At 38.9% G+C, this 20,134-nt stretch overlaps 1 protein-coding gene across 4 annotated transcripts in view; it reads right to left on the minus strand.

The window, feature by feature from the left end:
* The window catches only part of hip1 (huntingtin interacting protein 1), a 122,401-nt gene that overhangs the window by 2,379 nt on the left and 99,888 nt on the right, over positions 1–20,134 (minus strand). For all 4 annotated transcript variants that reach the window (XM_062068258.1, XM_062068256.1, XM_062068257.1 and 1 more), the window contains 13 exons: positions 19,583–19,730; positions 19,418–19,504; positions 19,231–19,338; positions 16,731–16,867; positions 15,072–15,182; positions 14,932–14,990; positions 11,468–11,561; positions 7,936–8,036; positions 7,669–7,774; positions 7,469–7,592; positions 7,291–7,352; positions 4,170–4,287; positions 1–1,213 (listed from right to left, as the gene is read on the minus strand). The exon at positions 1–1,213 is cut by the window's left edge and continues 2,379 nt beyond it. In XM_062068258.1, coding sequence (XP_061924242.1) covers positions 1,203–1,213; positions 4,170–4,287; positions 7,291–7,352; positions 7,469–7,592; positions 7,669–7,774; positions 7,936–8,036; positions 11,468–11,561; positions 14,932–14,990; positions 15,072–15,182; positions 16,731–16,867; positions 19,231–19,338; positions 19,418–19,504; positions 19,583–19,730 — 1,266 coding nt within the window. In that variant the 3' untranslated portion in view covers positions 1–1,202. The remainder of the gene's footprint in view (positions 1,214–4,169; positions 4,288–7,290; positions 7,353–7,468; positions 7,593–7,668; positions 7,775–7,935; positions 8,037–11,467; positions 11,562–14,931; positions 14,991–15,071; positions 15,183–16,730; positions 16,868–19,230; positions 19,339–19,417; positions 19,505–19,582; positions 19,731–20,134) is intronic.

A 20,134-nucleotide genomic window follows, 5' to 3' on the forward strand; every position in this document is an offset into this window, starting at 1 on the left:
GTAGCTTCTGTAACCTATTTTTATGGACTTGCCTTTTTGTGATGTTAAGTTCCTGTTATAAGCTGTCATACAGTATATGCCTTCAGCTCTTATTTTGAAGGCGCTAAGAGCGGAAGTGAGGTGACAGGTTTTGGTGGAGGGAAGTTTTGGAAGCAAACGAAATAAAGTGGTCCTCGTGTAAAACTGGAGCCTCCATGTTTGTTATTTTGTAGTTTTATACAGTATAGGCGACGGATATAATCCCACTGCTGCCACCAATGTAACCGAGGATTTATATCTGTTGCCTATACTGTATATAACCCATTTACCATTCCTCGCTACTGGTCAGAGGATGTGTCACGATGCTAGAAAAGTAATTAATTACATAAATGACTATTAAAACGCACTTAAAAAGGGAAAGAAAAGAGGATTGCGGACGATGGGCACATTTCCACAACAAGTGCAGTTTTCCTTTAAGGGCATGATGTGATAAAGCAGGTACGTTGTGACAGGTACATAAAAAAGTAGTAGTTGGAGAACATTCCAAAGCAGCTGTGTTATTGCAACACTAACAATGCATGTCAAATAATTAGAATATTGTGCGGAAGTCTGAATTTTCAATCCAACTACTGAAAAGAATGAACTTTTAAAATATATTCTAATTTCTTGAGACGCTCCGATACCAGAGGTCATGAAATTAAAGGCAGCAGACTTTTAGTGTTTTTCTTAATACAAAAATATGTCAACTAGAAATGTAAATCACGTATTTGCTGTCCCGCTTTGAGAGCAGAGTTCTATTTCTTTGACAAACACGGGAGGAAAGCTGGATTTTTAACAGTCGGGTTTGTTCCAAAGGTGAAAGGCGGAGGTGAAGACCACCGACTTTACAGGCAGTGAGAAAGATGCGCTCTTAGTTCTCTTTGTTACGCCGCATTTGGAGGATCTGGCCCTCCTTGTTTGGAGCAAGTGTGCTTGCAACTTGTGCTCGTCAACCGCGGGTGTGTGGAAATAATAAATAATGTTGGAGTGGGGCTCTGCGTCCGTCCCACACGTGTGAAGAAGAAGAAGAAGAAGAAGCAGGTTGAGAGAACAAGCACCGTTTCATTTGGCTTGATTGACAAATGGCAGAGGGGGAAAAACCAAAAGCGAGACACGCAGAGGGGAAGAGTATAAATTAAAAAGAAAAGAAAAGAAGTTTCTTCAGGTGGAAGGCAGGCTGGCGGTCAACCTGAACCTGAGGAGGAAACAGAAGTCAGAACATGACATCATTAGTGCATGGCAATTTTTTTAATTGACCAAATTTGAGGGGTGTCCTTATAGTTACAATGTACACAACCCAAGACCGGTGAAATTGGCACGTTGTGTAAAAGGTAAATAAAAACAGAATACAATGATTTGCAAATCCTTTTCAGCTTATATTCAATTGACTGCAAAGACAAGATATTGAATGTTCCAACTGAGAAACTTCAGTTTTTTTTGTGCAAATAACAATTAACTTGGAATTTAATGGCAGCAACACATTGCAATACAGTTGGCACAGGGGCATTTTTACCACTGTGTTACATGGCCTTTCCTTTTAACAACACTCAAAACGTTTGGGAACTGAGAAGACCAAATTTCAAAGCTTTTCAGGTGGAATTCTTTCCCATTCTTGCTTGATGTACAGCTTAAGTTGTTCAACAGTCCGGGGTCTCTGTTGGGGTATTTTACGCTTCATGCGCCAAACATTTTCAATGGGGGACAGGTCTGGACTACATGCAGGCCAGTCTAGTACCCGCACTCTTTTACTATGAAGACAAACTGTTGTAACACGTGGCTTGGTATTGTCTTGCTGAAATAAGCAGGGGCGTCCATGATAACATTGCTTGGATGGCAACATATGTTGCTCCAAAGCCTGTATGTACCTTTCAGCATTAATGGCACCTTCACAGATGTGTAAGTTACCCATGCCTTGGGCACTAATACACCCCCATACCGTCACAGATGTCGGCTTTTCAACTTTGCGCCTAGAACAATCCGGATGGTTATTTTCCTCTTTGTTCCGGAGGACACGACGTCCACAAAAAATTTGAAATGTGGACTCATCAGACCACAGAACACTTTTCCACTTTTCCACTCAGTCCATCTTAGCTGAGCTCGGGCCCAGCGAAGCCGGCAGCGTTTCTGGGTGTTGTTGATAAATGGCTTTCGCTTTGCATAGTAGAGTTTTAACTTGCACTTACAGATGTAGCGACCAACTGTAGTTACGGACAGTGGTTTTCTGAAGTGTTCCTGAGCCCACGTGGTGATATCCTTTACACACTGATGTCGGTTTTTGATGCAGTACAGCCTGAGGGATCGAAGGTCCGTAATATCATCGCTTACGTGCAGTGATATCTCCAGATTCTCTGAACCTTTTGATGATATTGCGAACCGTAGATGGTGAAATCCCTAAATTCCTTGCAATAGCTTGTTGAGAAATGTTGTTCTTAAACTGTTGGACAATTTGCTCACGCATTTGTTCACAAAGTGGTGAGCCTCGCCCCATCCTTGTTTGTGAATGACTGAGCATTTCATGGAAGCTGCTTTTATACCCAATCATGGCACCCACCTGTTCCCAATTAGCCTGTTCACCTGTGGGAGGTTCCAAATAAGTGTTTGATGAGCATTCCTCAACTTTCTCAGTCTTTTTTGCCACTTGTGCCAGCTTTTTTTAAACATACTGCAGGCATCAAATTGGAATGTTAAGTATCTTGTCTTTGCAGTCTACTCTATTGAATATAGGTTGAAAAGGATTGTATTTTGTTTTTATTTACGATTTACACAACGTGCCAACTTCACTTGTTTTGGGTTTTGTATATTGTGTTGGTTTTAAAAATTAAAAATATCAAAAACGCCCCCACATTATTTTTATTCTTCAGTGTGCACCCCTTAGTGGAAAAAGTTTGGACACCCCTGTATATAACATCTAAGGCCCAGGGGTGTCAAACTCATTTTAGCTCAGGGGCCGCAAGGAGGAAAATCTGTGCACACGCGGGCCGGACTATTAAAATCATGGCATTAAAACTAAAAAAATAAAGACAACTTCAGATTGTTTTCTTTGTCTTACTTTGGCCAAAAATAGAACAAACACATTCTGAAAATATTACAATAAAAATATAGAAAAAAATACCGGCAGCGGTAAAGTTTAGATCCATGAAGGAAAGAAGAGAGTGAATGAATGTTTATAACTGAATACATTTACATATGCATAAAAATGTGTTTTCTTTTGTATTTTTTTTTTTTTTTTATGAATTAAGTACGTTTATGACAACCTTTTTCCAAAACACAATATAGAATGTGAGATATAACAGGATTAGTGATGCATTCATCATTTGTTTTCAAAACGGTTACAAAAAAAGTGAGACCCCAAAAATTTACTGTAGGACCCCATTTTTATGACTTGATGGGGTCCCTGGGACCCCATTTTGAAAATTCCTAGCACCAACACTGATGGAGTATTGATGCGTGCAAAACAGCAGCAGGCGGCTGTGGCCTGCGGGCCGGTTCTAATACTAATCAAATATCATCCCGGGGGCCGTAAATCATTCATTCGCGGGCCTTGACTTTGACACATAGGATCTAAGCCTATCTACACCAGTTAACTGTATCCTGTTTGCAAAATCAAACCGCTCAAAATGGCCCCCGTTTGTTGAAATATTCAGTGTGCGTTTGGACACCTTTGATCTAAAGGATTAATAACTCCACGAGTGAGTGTGCGTTTTCTCTGCCACCACAACAAGGCACCGGTGGCGGCAGAGAAGAAAAATGTGATAATAAACAAAGCTAGGAAATGGAAGCACCAGGACAAAGTACAGCTGCTGGTGCGACATTGCAGAGTCAATAATAACAAGACAAGGAGAAGAGCAGACTGTAGGCCACAAAGTCAGCTGCCTATGTGAGGAGACTCGCCTCCCCAGCACAGGCAGTAATCATTTGTTTACGCCACATCCATTACTCTTCATTAAAGTTAATAGCGAGTACACACAATGTTTTACTACGAGTACCTAACTTACTTTTTCACTTTAAAGAGTCCCTTCAAACCTTGCCTGTACAGTTAATAAAAGGTTTTATGACTCTGTATCAGATTACATTTCCACCATTTTCCTTGAGACAAATTAGAGCCTATGCGGTATTTTGACGTATTGATGCGTTCCATTCCTGGCGCTCACCTTCGCCGTCCGCCCCCCAGCCCTCCGCTACCCCGGCCAGCTCGTAATGTTTCTTCCTCAGCTCTCCGAGACGCTCGCGCTCCTTCTGCAGACGTGTCTCCAGCTCCAACACCAGCACCTGCGGAGGGAATGACACAAGTTGAGGACAAACGCGCTGTTGTCATGACGACGTCTAATCCTGCCAAAGCACTAAAAACGCCATAATAAGAGGACTTATTTATTATTAATAGGAGTCGTAAACTATGATGTTGTTCTTTCAGGGAAACCATTTTACTGTTTCGATTGCGTCCCAGGGCTCTCATTGTGTTGCTAGCTTGGAATCGAATGAATTATTTTGTGCTTTTTAGCAGCTAAACCATGTTAATCTTTCCAAGTTGCTCGAATGTAATCGCCTAGGCCTCACCAAGCCACTAGGGGCAACATTTAAACTGTACAATGGAGCGTTTTGACGTACGAACCACAGACCAAACAAAAATATGCTTTAATGTAGAAACCCTGTCTCAGTGTACAAACCCTGTCTCAGTGTACACACCCTGTCTCAGTGTACAAACCCTCTCTCAGTGTACACACCCTGTCTCAGTGCACAAACCCTGTCTCAGTGTACAAACCTTCTCTCAGTGCACAAACCCTGTCTCAGTGTACAAACCCTGTCTCAGTGTACACACCCTGTCTCAGTGTACAAACATTTCAGCTACCCATTTGTGCCAGTTTGTCATCGTCCAGCTGTCCTGCATTTGTGATTTGAAATCGGGCTCAATCGGTCCGAGTCCTTAGGAAGAGTTTGCCAAAATACAACCCCTGGTTTGGGCCCAAAATGTCTGACTTCCTGTTTATTTGCCATCAAATCATCACAAATTATTGAAACTTTTGGCAGGCTGTAATTTTTAAACACTTTATAGGGGGCGCTACTGAGCGAGTTTTGACGATTCGTGTTTGGGACCTCGGAAATATCAACTTTTTCATCAGGCCTGACTGACGTACTTGCAAATATTTTTGGAGTTTTTATTAGCCGTGTCCTGATACAGCTTTTTCACTTCTGACACGATGCCGATAACGATATCAATCCGAAAACGTAGTGTGGTATGTTCAACAAGGTTTGACCAAGTGAAATTACTCAGACAACAAAGGTAGGTATAAGGGCTGTGAATCTTTGGGTGTCCCATGATTCGATTCAATATCGATTCTTGGGGTCACGATTCAAAATCGATTTTTTTTTCGATTCAATGCGATTCTTGATTCAAAAACAATATTTCGATTCTCTATTCATTCAATACATAGGATTTCAGCAGGATCTACCCCAGTCTGCTGACATGCAAGCAGAGTAGTAGATTTTTGTAAAAAGCTTTTATAATTGTAAAGGACAATGTTTTATCAACTGATTGCAATAATGTAAATTTGTTTTAACTATTAAATGAACCAAAAATATGACTTATTTTATCTTTGTGAAAATATTGGACACAGTGTGTTGTCAAGCTTATGAGATGCGATGCAAGTGTAAGCCACTGTGACACTATTGTTCTTTTTTTTATTATTTTTATAAATGTCTAATGATAATGTCAATGAGGGATTTTTAATCACTGCTATGTTGAAATTGTAACCAATATTGATACTGTTGTTGATAATATTCCTTTTTGTTTCACTACTTTTGGATTGTTCTGTGTCATGTTTGTGTGTCCTCTCATTGCTCTGTTTATTGCAGTTCTGAGTGTTGCTGGGTCGGGTTTGGTTTTGGAATTGGATTGCATTGTTATGGTATTGCTGTGTATTGTTTTGTTGGATTTATTAATAAAAAATAAATAAATAAATAAATAAAAAATAATAAATACATTTTAAAAATAAAATCGATTCTGAATCGCACAACGTGAGAATCGTGATTCGAATTCGAATCGATTTTTCCCCACACCCCTAGTAGGTATGAAAAACACTAACCTTAAGACAGACTTATGCTTTTAATGTGGAGTGTTAATTTATTTTTTGGCGACACCTAGTGGTCACAATAGTTCACTAAATTAAGAACATTACACAGTTAGTTGAATGATGCGGACACGTTTGTTACTGGATACTTTCTAATACCCTTCTGCCTTTGTATCTGTTAAGTAATACATAATAGGTGTTTTAGACTGCAATATTATTCAAATAAAGATACTCTTTACGTAGGTCTAGCTTGTGTGCTTAGCTGTTGTGTAGCTGCCAGTTCTTAGTAGCTTGCACCATGTTTTCTTTTTGAAAAGAACTTGACTAAAATACAAGAAACATTCACACTTGTGTGCTTATTGGAGGACATTTAGATGTTAACTGGCTGTCTAGCTTCGGAGGAGATTTTAGATGCAAGCTGATATCATCCGATACTTTTTCATGCATGCCGACGACCTCTAAAAATACAAGAAAACACACACAATATGAAAAAAGCAGTACAAAACTACGACACTAAGAAAATAAAATAAAAATAGGACTCCCATAGTGTACCTTTTAATAAGGACAAAAACATTGGCAAAACAGGCACACCAACTGTGATAGTGTTTCTGAAATGGTTATTAAAGACCAAAGTTTGACCAAACTGTATTGACTTGAAACGTCAAAAAATCCCACCAAATTTGGTACACACCTTTCGGGGACGGACGAGTATGCTTGTAAAAAATTTGGCCAAGATCGGTTGACAAACATGCCCGAACATCTTAGAAAATATTTGCCGAAGATCCATGTAAAAAAGGAATTGTATATGAATTACCAATGCTGATAATGTTTGTGCATTGTTTATAATGTTACAGTGGCCAAAGTGATTAAATATAATTGTTAAATTAAACTCCTGCCTTGTTTTTAATGAATTCTTAGGCCTACTGTATTTTAACGCCGTGGTACTTGGAGAGCAAAGTGATTTCTGAGGTGGTAAAAAGTCATAAGTCATTTGTTTATAGATTATACAACTTTAAGGCTATTGGTGTTACATGAATGCATGCTATAAATTGTTTTTGAGACAAATGTCCTTGCACCTTTTTTTTTGTGTGTGTGTTTGACTGAGTCAACTTCCCGTTAGATGAAAAACAATCAGAATGGAACAATGAGCACATTCCAAAACATTTGACATTAGATTGGTGCGTGCATGTTGTTTATTTCCACCAACCTGAGCGTCCATCTCCTGTCGTTTGATCTGTGTGAGCGTCATGCTGGAGAAATCCATGGTGTCTGTACCGCAATTACGTAAAAAAAACAAAAACAAAAAAACATGTTGCCATGACAACAAAGCACAGTGTATAATTTCAACAACAACAAAAAATCCCTCAAAGCTGAAAGTTCCCTACCTTTATCTTCAATCTGGGACTTCCCAGACTTGGTGGAGGCCACCACAGCAGCCGTTGCCTGGGTGACGCCTCTGGACGCTTGCTGCAGGCGGTGCAAGTTGCTGCTGTCTTTGTCGGCTTTCACCTGGGAGGGCACGCCGTTCATTAACCATCACCCGGGAGCTATGCTATACCACGCTACCATATTTGACCGCGCCCACCTTAGAAGCGGCGACAAGCTGTGCGGTGCTGGCAGCGATTTCATGAGAACACACCATCAACTCCTCAAACTTCCCTTTGCCCTGCACCACCAGATCAGCCGCATCGCTGCAGTGACAGTGCAAAACACAAGACACGTTCACTATGCAATGCTGTACATCGTCTTGCATTTTCTCTTTATTTCCTGCTCAGATCAGCACGGCACACATGAAGGAATTTAAACAGGTGCTTAAGGTAACTTAGCAACACAGGTGAGGGTGGTTACTTACACCATGACAGTTGCGCCCCAGCCGACTGCCTTGGAGGCAGATATAAGGCCCTCTGTCCAGCGGGAGTTTTTGGCATAAAATTCCTTAGTGGATGCTGCTCCCTGGTGGACAAAATACAGATCGCTCATGTCCATTATTGTTTTTTTAAGAAAATCAATAAACTCTTTGCATTGGTCTAGTTCAGGGGTCTGCAACATGCAACTCTTTCATGCCTCCCTTTGACTTGTCTTTGAAACAAAATGTCAATAAATAATGGCTATTTAAATTTGAATCATTTTCTTTTATTTTGTTAGTTTATTTGACTGTAACAATTGTTATTTTGGAGAGTTTGGTGATCTTGTTGTATAAAAATAAGACGTATTTTAATATTTTGTCGATCCAAATTGTACATCACATCACCTATGCGTCATCGGGCTGCGTGGCTCGGTTGGTAGAGTGTTCGTGCCAGCCACTTGAGGGTTCCAGGTTCGATTTCCGCCTCCGCCATCCTAGTCACTGCCGTTGTGTCCTTGGGCAAGATACTTTACCCAAGTGCTCCCAGTGCCACCCACACTGGTTACAAAGTAACTTAAATATTGGGTTTCTCTATGTAAAGTGCTTTGAGTCACTAGAGAAAAGCGCTATATAAATACAATTCACTTCACTTTGTCTTTTGCTGCTAAGCAATTGTATTGTTTTTAGCGGTCAAAGGACGGATCAAAAAAGAGAACAATTTCGGAAGAAAATGGAACATTCCATGCTACATGGACAGATTATTTTCCTGCCACTGTGGAGGAGGCTGGTGTGTGGCTGTGTGCTTTTAGTATGTGGGGAGAAAATAGCAAACAACAACAAAAATCAAAGAACAAACCCACAGCATTTGCGGTAAAAATACCCAGAAAAAGAGCAGTTTTGGAACTGCTGCAGAAAGCTGATTAGAGCAAAAATACTTGGTGAGTCATTTTCTGTCTGGTGTTTGCTTTCATAAATGCTATAGCATTAGTATAATGAAACTATAAGTGGTGTTATTGTCATTTTAGGGATCAAACAGAGTTTGCGGCTCTATGTGGGTTTTATTTGGTGGTTAATGGGCTAAAACGGCTTTTTGTATGCTGAAGGTTGCTGACCCCTGGTCGAGTTAGTAAATTTAATTGCTATACTATTTGATTTATGACATTAAATATATTCCCACATCCATTCTTTTTCTATAATGCTTATCCTCATTAGGGTTATTCTTGCATTATCTCCTACATTTGTAAAGGTTTGATTAAACGGCAGGCTTGTGCAAAATATCAAACTGAATCATTCCCAAATTATAGTTGAATTAAGGTTGGATACAGAAAGAAGAATTTACTTTCATATTCAAATTAAAGGGGAACATAAGTTTTTTTTCAGATTTTTGCCTGATGGATTTTATTTAAATGCATTCTAACTTGTAAATAAAAGTCCGTTTACAGCACAGCCAATGGGAGATCCTCTATTGCGTCCATAAAATTCAATAAAAAACAATGCACAATTTACATTTCGTGACTTGAATATTAAACGAGTATTAGTGATATTGTTATTATAAGCCCTAACGCAGACAAACTATTTATAGCGGCACCATTATCAATACTGAGTGTCCCTATGTTTACATCACCGAGTAGTCTGCTGTTTCCTCGCTTCCCTGCTCCCTGTAAGTTTATCATGCATCTCATCTGGACATGAGAAGTCTGAGATGGTATTCCGACAAGTTGGAACAATTTGACAGCCATTTACTGGTGAGAACGAAAAGAAAAAAAAAAGACACAAGTTTGCTCCCGCCCCACACCCCGTTTGTTCGTGGGGATTATAAGACATTCTTCATCTAAATGGAAATATATTAACATTCGAGCATTCGGCATCCTAATGACAGCAGACATTGTACAGTAAGTGATGTTTTATTATGTTTGTTGGCCCTCATGAAGTCTGCAGTGAGTAATAATCAGTAATGAAGAAAATAAAATGGTGCGTTTTTTAAATTAATGCGCCACATATGCTTAAAATGATTAAAATACGTAAATATTAAATGTTATTATAAATGTGCACGTTATTACATTACATATACACTCACAGCATGTATAAAAAACCTCAATGGAGGTGTTTGGATGTTTTTGTAGGCTGAATTGCGCAGCTCCCAAAGACTCCACTGTATGCAAACTGTTGATCACATTTATTTAATATTTAGAATGCAAAAAAAAAATTATAACATACTTCGTCATGTTTTTCATAATGATTGTGAATTTAAAAAAATGTGCAGTTCCCCTTTAAAAGATGTAGAATTTAAATTCAGAATGATAATATTGGCGTATTCCAAAATCATGCATATCCATTATAAACTGTAAATATATGAGGGGTGCTGGGAAAATAGCTTCACCTCCAAATTGCAATAATTTTTTATTACGATTCTAAATTGATTCAAAATATTCAACAATTAATTTTTTACTGTCATTTGTAGTATTTTCTTTTTTTAAGAGAGCCTGTGTGAGACATAGTGAGCATTGTTGGTGTGAAAAATAAGTGTGTGTGTGTGTGTCCATTTTGTGTTGAGCGATTTAAAAAGCATAATGTTTAATAAACAAACATTTGCAAATTGTCCAGTCCCATGTTGATAATGATAAAAACTTGAGAGTGATCTGTCTAAAGGTACTTACTAAAGATTAAAAAAACGTCTATCTGTCTGCGTTACAAGTGAGCTATGGCCAAAATACGATTACATTTTTGAACTCTACAAATACTGTATATATATATTACAAATCAAGCAGTATATTCCATACATGACTCTTTTACTTATTTCACATGTTTTTTTAATTATTATTATTATTATTTTGGGGATTTATTATAGCTTTCAAATAATGTAAACTGTTGGGATTTCCCAAAATGTATTCAAAATGGAGGTAAGTTGTGTTGAATTTTTTTGTAAATTTTTCCTCTTAATTGGCTTTAAGGAATTTAATTCCACTTCCTGTAATTCCAATTCAACATCCTGTGGCGTGGAGCCAGTTAAATTTAAATTGCAAGAGTTCAGAATTTAATTTTAAATTTAACTGGCTCCACGCCACAGGATGTTGAATTGGAATTACAGGAAGTGGAATTAAATTCCTTAAAGCCAATTAAGAGGAAAAATGTACAAAAAATTCAACACAATTTACCTCCATTTTGAATACATTTTGGGAACTCTTGCAATAACATCTGTGCAATATTTTACAGGCAATATTTTTTCATGTGAGGGAGTGTGTCTGTTTTGCTGATTATTTATATTTTAGGTATTTTTATTTGCATTTTGTACTAATTGATGGCACTTAATTTTGTGGACTTTATAACACTCAAGGGATTCTATTCTATTCATCAAATACATGTTTTTCGGTGCTGCTAAATTTGGAGACCCTTTCTTCTTTATAAACTCTTCCACCAGTCCACTTTTCATAAAACCAAAATGACAAAGGTGTATTATATTATTACTGTTTACCATTAATAAAGCATCTTCAGTCAACCACCATACTCTTAAAAAGCGGGAGATAAAAACATTACCTACCCTCCCACTCTCTACTATGTCCCTTTGCAGATCTTTGGAAGAAAGAACAAGCTTCTTGATGGCCGTCATCAGATCTGTACACGACGCTAGGATCCTGCAGGGGGCGACAGAGCAGAACTTTGGAACTGACTTAATCCAGGGGTTTTTAGCCTTTTTGACCTCGGGCCCAACTTTTCCACTACAGAGAAGCCTTGAGCCAATTTAAATAATAACACTGAATTAGTAATCTTACTCTTGATTTTCATTGTATTAAACAATTATATCTAACCTACTTACAGTGTACAACCTTGTCATATGATATGAAACCATGTGAAGTGAAGTGAAGTGAATTACATTTATATAGCGCTTTTTCTCAAGTGACTCAAAGCGCTTTACATTGTGAAACCCAATATCTAAGTTACATTTAAACCAGTGTGGGTGGCACTGGGAGCAGGTGGGTAAAGTGTCTTGCCCAAAGACACAACGGCAGTGACTAGGATGGCGGAAGCGGGGATCGAACCTGCAACCCTCAAGTTGCTGGCACGGCCGCTCTACCAACCGAGCTATACCGTCCCAAATACCGGAAATACCGTGTGTTAATCAAAAGATAATTATTCATTTAACACATACATTTTAGGATTAGGTCAGCCTGATTAGAACAATAAGTACCAAGCTAACCGTACTACAAAAGAAAGGACACAAATAACTGCCAAAAATACATTTACATACAATTACGTGCTAAAATAAATGAAGTAGATGAGATGGCGACTTGTCCAGGGTCCTACCGCCCGAATGCAGCTGAGATAGGCTCCAGCAACCCCCGCAACCCCGAAAGGGACAAGCGGTAGAAAATGTATGCATGGATGGAAATTAATAATGAATATGTTTCTTAACTAAACGGTCAATAAAATTACAGTGAAAATTGAAATACAGCTTTACCACTTTAGTCGTAATTTTTGCACTAAATAAACTTATCTATGACTTAATTTCCAGACTTCTCCTGTATGTTGGTTATTGTCATTACTGCCACAGATGGTGGACAAGTGTATTACAACTGAGTTCCGCTACGGACCACAGCTGAAAAGCAGATATTTTTTGGCGACTCTGTAGGGGGCACTCGCGGCCCAACAATGGGCCCTATGGTCAAGAAACCCTGAGTAAATCAATCCAATTACACTATAAATTATAATTGTTTAACTGTATTAAAGAAAATGTCCTAAGCGTATACTTTTCCATGCACTAAATTAGTCAGATTTCTCAAATAGTTAGTTTTTTAACACCTACGTGTGAAGTCCGAGTGTCTATGCACTTTCTCTAATGCGATTGATGGTCATACGCCATGTGGGGGGGGGGGGCTTATTTCAGTTTAGTGCAGATGAATGTATTGCTTTTCCGGTTGTCTTATGACGTCACACCAAAACAGGGCATCTGCGGCTGCTTACAAGTCAGCGGCCTTGCTCTGTTGTATCTGATGTCCGCTGTAATATTGGCACAGATTACAAATATTACGTTTGTGATGTTAAATATCAGACAGCATCAAGAAATCATATTTGATATGCGCTACGAACATGACACTACAACTAAGGAGGTCTCGGAGTCCATGGAGGATGGAGAGATGAGTTATTTCGAAGGAATTTTCGACCGGAGAATAAAGGAAATAAAACTTTCGAATGTCTCCGAGTTCATTCGTAAGGCTCTGTGGATTGATTGAAGGAGTTTTAAATCCAAAGGAAAAGACCGTTCGTGCCAGGGTCGATACTGTTCCACATGAAGGTTGATATTGTTCTGGACTAGCTTTGCAGTTGTGAGGAATACAGAGTTATTGGTAATCAGTTTGGAGTGCATAAATGCTGCGTGAAGAGGTTTGTGTACGCTTTATTATTCCCCTTTCTTATACCTGCTTCATTCTCTATCATCTCATTTGTGAAGCCAGGTTTTCTTAGCTACTTTCTTCAATAAATCTCTGTTTATTCTTTTCTCCCATTGATGCACTTGAAAATATTATGTTCTTTTAATTTGTGAAGAAAATTCTCCTCTTCATTACAATTGTTATGTTTTTTTTTTTAATGGTATCCGTGCGTTGAGTGTCCCCACCGGCAGCCCACGCCTACTCGAAATATCTGGTTTCCAATCGCATAATCTAGGCGTGTTAGTCCAGTATCTCAAAAAACAAACATGATCAGATTTGGGTGTTTCCGTGGGTTGTAGGATCCTTCTTTAGAGCAGAACTATTTGAGAAATCAATTTAATCAAGTGCATGGGAACGTAGTGAATGATGATGATACCCACAGAGATGTAAAAAAACAACAACTAAAGAATAGGGATGTCCGATAATGGCTTTTTGCCGATATCCGATATTCCGATATTGACCAAACCCTTAATTAACGATACCGATATCAACCGATACCGATATCGATATATACAGTCGTGGAATTAACACATTATTATGCCTAATTTGGACAACCAGGTATGGTGAAGATAAGGTCCTTTTTAAAAAAAATAAAATAAGATACATAAATTAAAAACATTTTCTTGAATAAAAAAATAAAGTAAAACAATATAAAAACAGTTACATAGAAACTAGTAATTAATGAAAATGAGTAAAATTAACTGTTAAAGGTTAGTACTATTACTGGACCAGCAGCACGCACAATCATGTGTGCTTACGGACCAGAATATTAATAACAGAAAGAAACATCCCTTTTGTGTGAATGAGTGTGAATGAGTGTAAATGGGGGAGGGAGGTTTTTTGGGTTGGTGTACTAATTGTAAGTGTATCTTGTGTTTTTTATGTTGATTTAATTTAAAAAAAATTTAAAAAAATAAATAAAAGTAAACGATACCGATAATAAAAAAACGATACCGATAATTTCCGATATTACATTTGAAAGCATTTATCGGCCGATATTATCGGACATCTCTACTAAAGAAGCATAGAAATTCAGCATTGTACTAAACGTGTGTATGTTTACAAATACATGAAACATTGCCTGGCAAACAGTTGTCACATTCTGCAAGGACTTTGTGGTCAAAGTGATTAAATTCATTGCACAATTGCCACAAATGTGAGCGTGACAGCTGATGCATGTACTGTTGTGTGACAAAGCTATTTCTCATACTTAATAGTACATTTTAGGAAGGATTAAAGACCGTTTTGTGGTACACACCAAGTGAAGTACACAGTTATGTCCCTGCTGTCATGGAGAAGTAAGGAGTGCTGATGACAATATTTTATGGTCTTTATCAAATCAGAATTATGTTTTACAGACTGAATTGACGTGGTGGTGGTCAATACTAAGCACACAAGCTGCCTTTGATTGTGTTTTGGTTTAGAAACATGTGGGTGGTCTTTTTACCAGAGCACTAGTTCACATGTGCTAGAATAAACCTGATGATAATATTAATACCATCTTTTTGAAGTTGGAGGCATTTTATGGAAACTAGATAATAACCCACTCAGTTTTGAAACAAAAAAAAGACATTACCTCTCATTGACCTCCATCTTGATGCCTGTATCAACTGCCCGAGACTTGTTGAGCATTTCCTGTTGAGAACGTTACAAAGTCAATCGGGGTGCACACGCATCTTCCACAGAAACCACAGACACCACACTAAACATAATCACCTCTATCCGGGCAGCAGCCGACTCCACAGCTGCAGATGTGGCCGCCATTTCCTGCTCCACAAGATCGCCCAGCTCCCCCTGCTGCAGCTCCAAACCCCGAGGACGTAGTTTCTGAATCCAAAGTGAAAAACATTGTTAGTTGTAAAAGAAAATGATGGAATCGGCAGACTTGGGACAATGTCCATTCAAAAAGCAGATAACAGATATGACACAAACTATAGTCATTTCAAATGTCTTTAAGAAACACTAAAATAATTAAAGACTATAAATTGTGGTAATCTGTATCAGTTTAATTTTTAAACAAAGCAGAGTGGAAACAATACGGAATCACTATCAAAGCTAACACCTGCATCAGAATAAATGTGTTCATTAGTCTGCAGTTAAAAAGGAGCGTTCACACCTTGGAGAGCTGTTGCACCAGATGGACATGAATCATGACTCCAACACAAAAGATGTCGATTGAAACCAAGGATAGGATTATTAAACTTTTTAAACGGTCACGCCATGTCGCAAAATATGTTGATCGTCCATAATCAGCTTTGTCTAAAATCTGGACCAAGTACAAACAACATGGGAGCCACGGAAAACATCAAAGTGTCAAGACAAGCAGTGTGTCTTGAAAAAGGAAAATGCAAAGCAAAACAAATGAAGAAGGAATGGGCGGAAACCTGAGTCACCATTTGTAACTGAACGGTAGGAAACCGCCGGAAGGAAATGGGATTTAAATACTTAAAAGCTGAAATAACAAAACAACAACCAGAAAAAAACAAGGTTTCAATGGGCTAAGGAAAAGCAATCGTGGACTATGGATGACTGGATGAAAAGTCATATATTTAGTGATGAATCGTGAATCTGCATTGGTGTCGTTCCAATGAGATTTATGAAGACGACTGCCTGAAGAAATCATGCACATTTCCACAGTCATTGATGATATGGGACTGCATGTCAGGTAATGGCACTGGGAAAATGGCTGTCATTACATCTTCAATAAATGCACACGTTTACATTTTGGACACTTTTCTTATTCCAGCAATCGAAAGGATGTTTGTGGATGATGACATCCTTTCTCAAGAGGATAATGCATCTTGCCATAGAGCAAAAACTGCAAAAGCTTTCCTTGAAGAAAGACAAATAAGGTCAATGCCATGGGCTGCAAATAGTCCAGATCCCAATCCAATGTAAAATCTGTGGTGGAAATTGAAGGACATGGTCCTCGACAAGACTCTAACCTACAAATCTGATCTGACAACAGCATTGATGAAGAGTTACTGTTTGTCACTTGTTAAGTCCATGCCTCAGAGACTGCAAGCTGTTCTAAAAGCCAACTGTGGTGCAACAACATACTAGTGGTGTATTGACACGTTATTTGTTTTTCATGATTCCATAATTTATTTTTTTACTGAGAATTATTGAGTGATTCCAGAATATTTTCACTCTGCTTGATCTAAAAATTAAACTGTTACTACCACAATTTATGTTCTGGATTTCTTTTAGTGTTTCTTAAAGCCAGAACGTTGAGGTTTGAAATGACTTATAGTTTTGTCATATATCTAACCTGTTTTTTTCCTACAAGTCTAAACAACTAAATAAAAAATGTTCAAGACTGGTGAGTTCATCAATTTTGCACGGGGTTGTAGTCGCCGTCGAGGATGCACCAACCTCTGCAGAGGCCAGCATGGTTTGGAGAGTCGCCTTCAGCTTGCTGTTGTCTGCTGTCGTCAGGCTCTCCCGCTTTTTCATGTGGCCCAGCAGAACCAGCGCCTCTGTCCCACACGCCTTCACACTTTCTGACAGAACTGTCATAGGATGCACGTATTAGAAGCAAAAAAACTCCACAAAGAAATAAATGAATATAAAACCTTATTTTGACATGTTTTAGCTTCCTATGGCTCCAATAGTCTTCTTCTCAGCAGCAACATCGGGTTATTTTATTACAAGGTAAAGGCTTCATAGTCATTATTTGAAAGGTGATATCACACAGGGACATTTATATGTACCTCAAACAGTTGCTCCATAAAGATCCCGTGTTGCAGGCCACACGTACAGTGCAAAGTTGAAACCTATACGTGGATCTTCTATCCCTTACACAACAGCTGGCAATATCTCACATTGTCAGCCACCTGTTCTGTTCCCCATGTATTAAAGTCGTTCGCTGTGAACCAACACCTTTGTAAACCTCTTCTGACCACTACAAGCTTGTTCCCCAAATTGTATTATGTTGTGTCCATATCGACATAGTAACACATAGTATACTGACTTTTTTGAATTTATTTTTTTCAAATATTTTTATTGAGTTTTGCAGACAGTACAGTACGATGGATCATGGCAACAGCAAGTTGAGGTATCTGCACATTTTACAATATGTAACATAATAAACCCCACCCCTTACAATACCCACCCACTTAATTCCCAAGGTAATTGTCACCTAGTGCCCACAACAAATATAGACACACATTAGTGATGGGTCCGGCAACACCGATGCATCGGCGCATGCGTCGAGCTAATAGAGCAAAACCCTGTGTCGGTGCGCATACCGCTTTTAGAAAGTCACGTGACCGATCGTGAATGGTTTTGGTCACGTGACCGATACGCGAACTGTGTCGTACTCCCTCCTCCTCTGTGCCCTGTGAGCGGGTCTTTTCTACAGCCGGAGAAATAATAACTAAGAGAAATCGTCAAAAATTTAATACGTTGGAAAAAATGTTTTTTTTTTAATAAAAATGTGTAAAAAAAAAAAAAAAAAATTCCCAGTCCACAAGCATCCTCATTCACAACACGTTCTCTTAGTTTTCCATGTGATGATACATGTTCACATTATTTATTGACTGTATCTAAAAAAGATAAAAACATATTTTTATTTAAATGAAGGTATGAAATAATCCTAAATTAAATACAATGACTTGGTTTATATCATTGTATATAGTAGGTCATAAAATCAGTGTCAGTTGAGTCGGTCCATAGGTTGCCTGTAGGGATTTTTAATGTCCAGTAGATGTCAGTATTTAGTGACACAGTATCGACACAGTATCAATACAGTTTTGCAATGTGTCGAAACGCTTCATGACGCCTCATCAACCCATCACTAACACACATGAATATATGCAAACTTAGATTTATACTGACTTTTTAAGTACATTGGCACCTCAACTTAAGTGTTTGGCGATAAGAACAATCTCTCTGCTAATTTTATGCTTAAGTTACAAGCAAAAATCTGAGTTACAAGCATCCCTGCTATTAATTGGTTTAGCAAATGTTACAGTGAAGCCAGTAAGGTTCGCCTAAACATTGTGTTTTACTCGCAAGCATTAGCTTATAGCTAGAGATGGACAAAACTTTGTTTTTCAAACATGGGAAGGAAGAAAGTTAAGGATAAAGCCACGAAGAAGAAGTGGATGATATTTTATTGAATTAAAGAAAGAAATGATCATGAACATTACTGAGCGTGTCACTAACATAGTGAAGGAATTTTAGCGTGTCACCGCTCGCCTGCACCATACTGAAGCAGAATGAGTATAACGCCAGCCAAGGCTGTTGAAATGATATCTAACATCAGGCAGACATGTATCCATAAAAATATGGAAAAGCTGCTGATGGTGAGTTTGACGGAGAATCAGCTGGAAGGAGATACCGTGGAAGTCAGTTCTCCAAGGTAAATGCTGTACATTATTACATTACTTAATAAACTACTGTAGTTGTTAGTGGTACATTCTATTGTATTCATACAATATTGCTTTTTTAGAAGTCTGATTTTCTTTTTAAAATGCATATTACATGTAGAAATTGTGAAAAAAATGTTTTGGGGGGGGGCAAGCACACAAAAAAACGCACGCACGCACGCACGCACGCACGCACGCACGCACGCACGCACGCACGCACGCACGCACGCACGCACGCACGCACGCACGCACGCACGCACACACACACACACACACACACACACACACACACACACACACACACACACACACACACACACACACACACACACACACACACACACACACACACACACACACACACACACACACACACACACACACACACACACACACACACACACACACACACACACACACACACACACACACACACACACACACACACACACACACACACACACACACACACACACACACACACACACACACACACAGTTTACCATCAGCCTGTTCCACAGGCACCATGTGAGAGGTGGCACTGCCCTGAACAATGGTGTCGCCCACTAGGTGTCCACATTGGGTCACCACTTTAAGCAACTGAAAAACACCTGTGCAAAAAAAAAAATAGGCACACACAAAACATAAATCTCACAAATGTTTTGCAAATTTCATGCAAGTAGATTTTACCTGTGTCGTCAGCCAGGAAGGCGTCTCTGGCAGTATGGAGCTTGTCCACACAGTCTAAAGAGGCTTGACATCTGGATGCCAAGTAGTCTGTAGAGGTACGTATTATAGCACATTTACTACACACGCTCGCCATTATTTACACTCCCAAAGCGGACGTGACACAACCTGCTGAGCTGGTGCAGCTGATGTGTGCCGGGTCGTCGATCTGGGCGAGTGAGTCTTGGATGATCCTCTCTGCCTCTTCCACAGCTCCCTGCAGACTGGACCAGCGTGCCGCTACCAGCTGGCTCTCTAAAGCCTGCTCCCTGCTCTCCTATGGAGCAGAATTGACCATCACTACACAAGTGACTATTCATGGCACACCAACAAAAACACACTAATAAAAAAAATTTATTCACGCCAACATTTGAGCTTCATACGCTTTATTAACCAGTAAAGTATATTGGGGACGTTATTGTCGTTTCGGGTAAATTCTTGCTCTATTTTTAGCCATAACTTTAGTTGTGTTATTCCGAAAGTAATTATTCTTTTTTTTCCTAAGAGGGTTTTTACATGTTCAATTTAAATATTGTCAAATACCAACGATACTTTATGCGCGGGTCGTTCTCCCAAGATGCAGCAGGAACTCCGGAGGCAAGGTGCAGGTAAGAGTATGATTCTTTGTCCATAAATCACGGAAAAATACAAAAATACAAGACATAAACAAAAGAGACGCGT

This window comes from Entelurus aequoreus, linkage group LG13, assembly GCF_033978785.1.
Source record: "Entelurus aequoreus isolate RoL-2023_Sb linkage group LG13, RoL_Eaeq_v1.1, whole genome shotgun sequence".
In the NCBI taxonomy this organism is placed as follows: Eukaryota; Metazoa; Chordata; class Actinopteri; order Syngnathiformes; family Syngnathidae; genus Entelurus; species Entelurus aequoreus.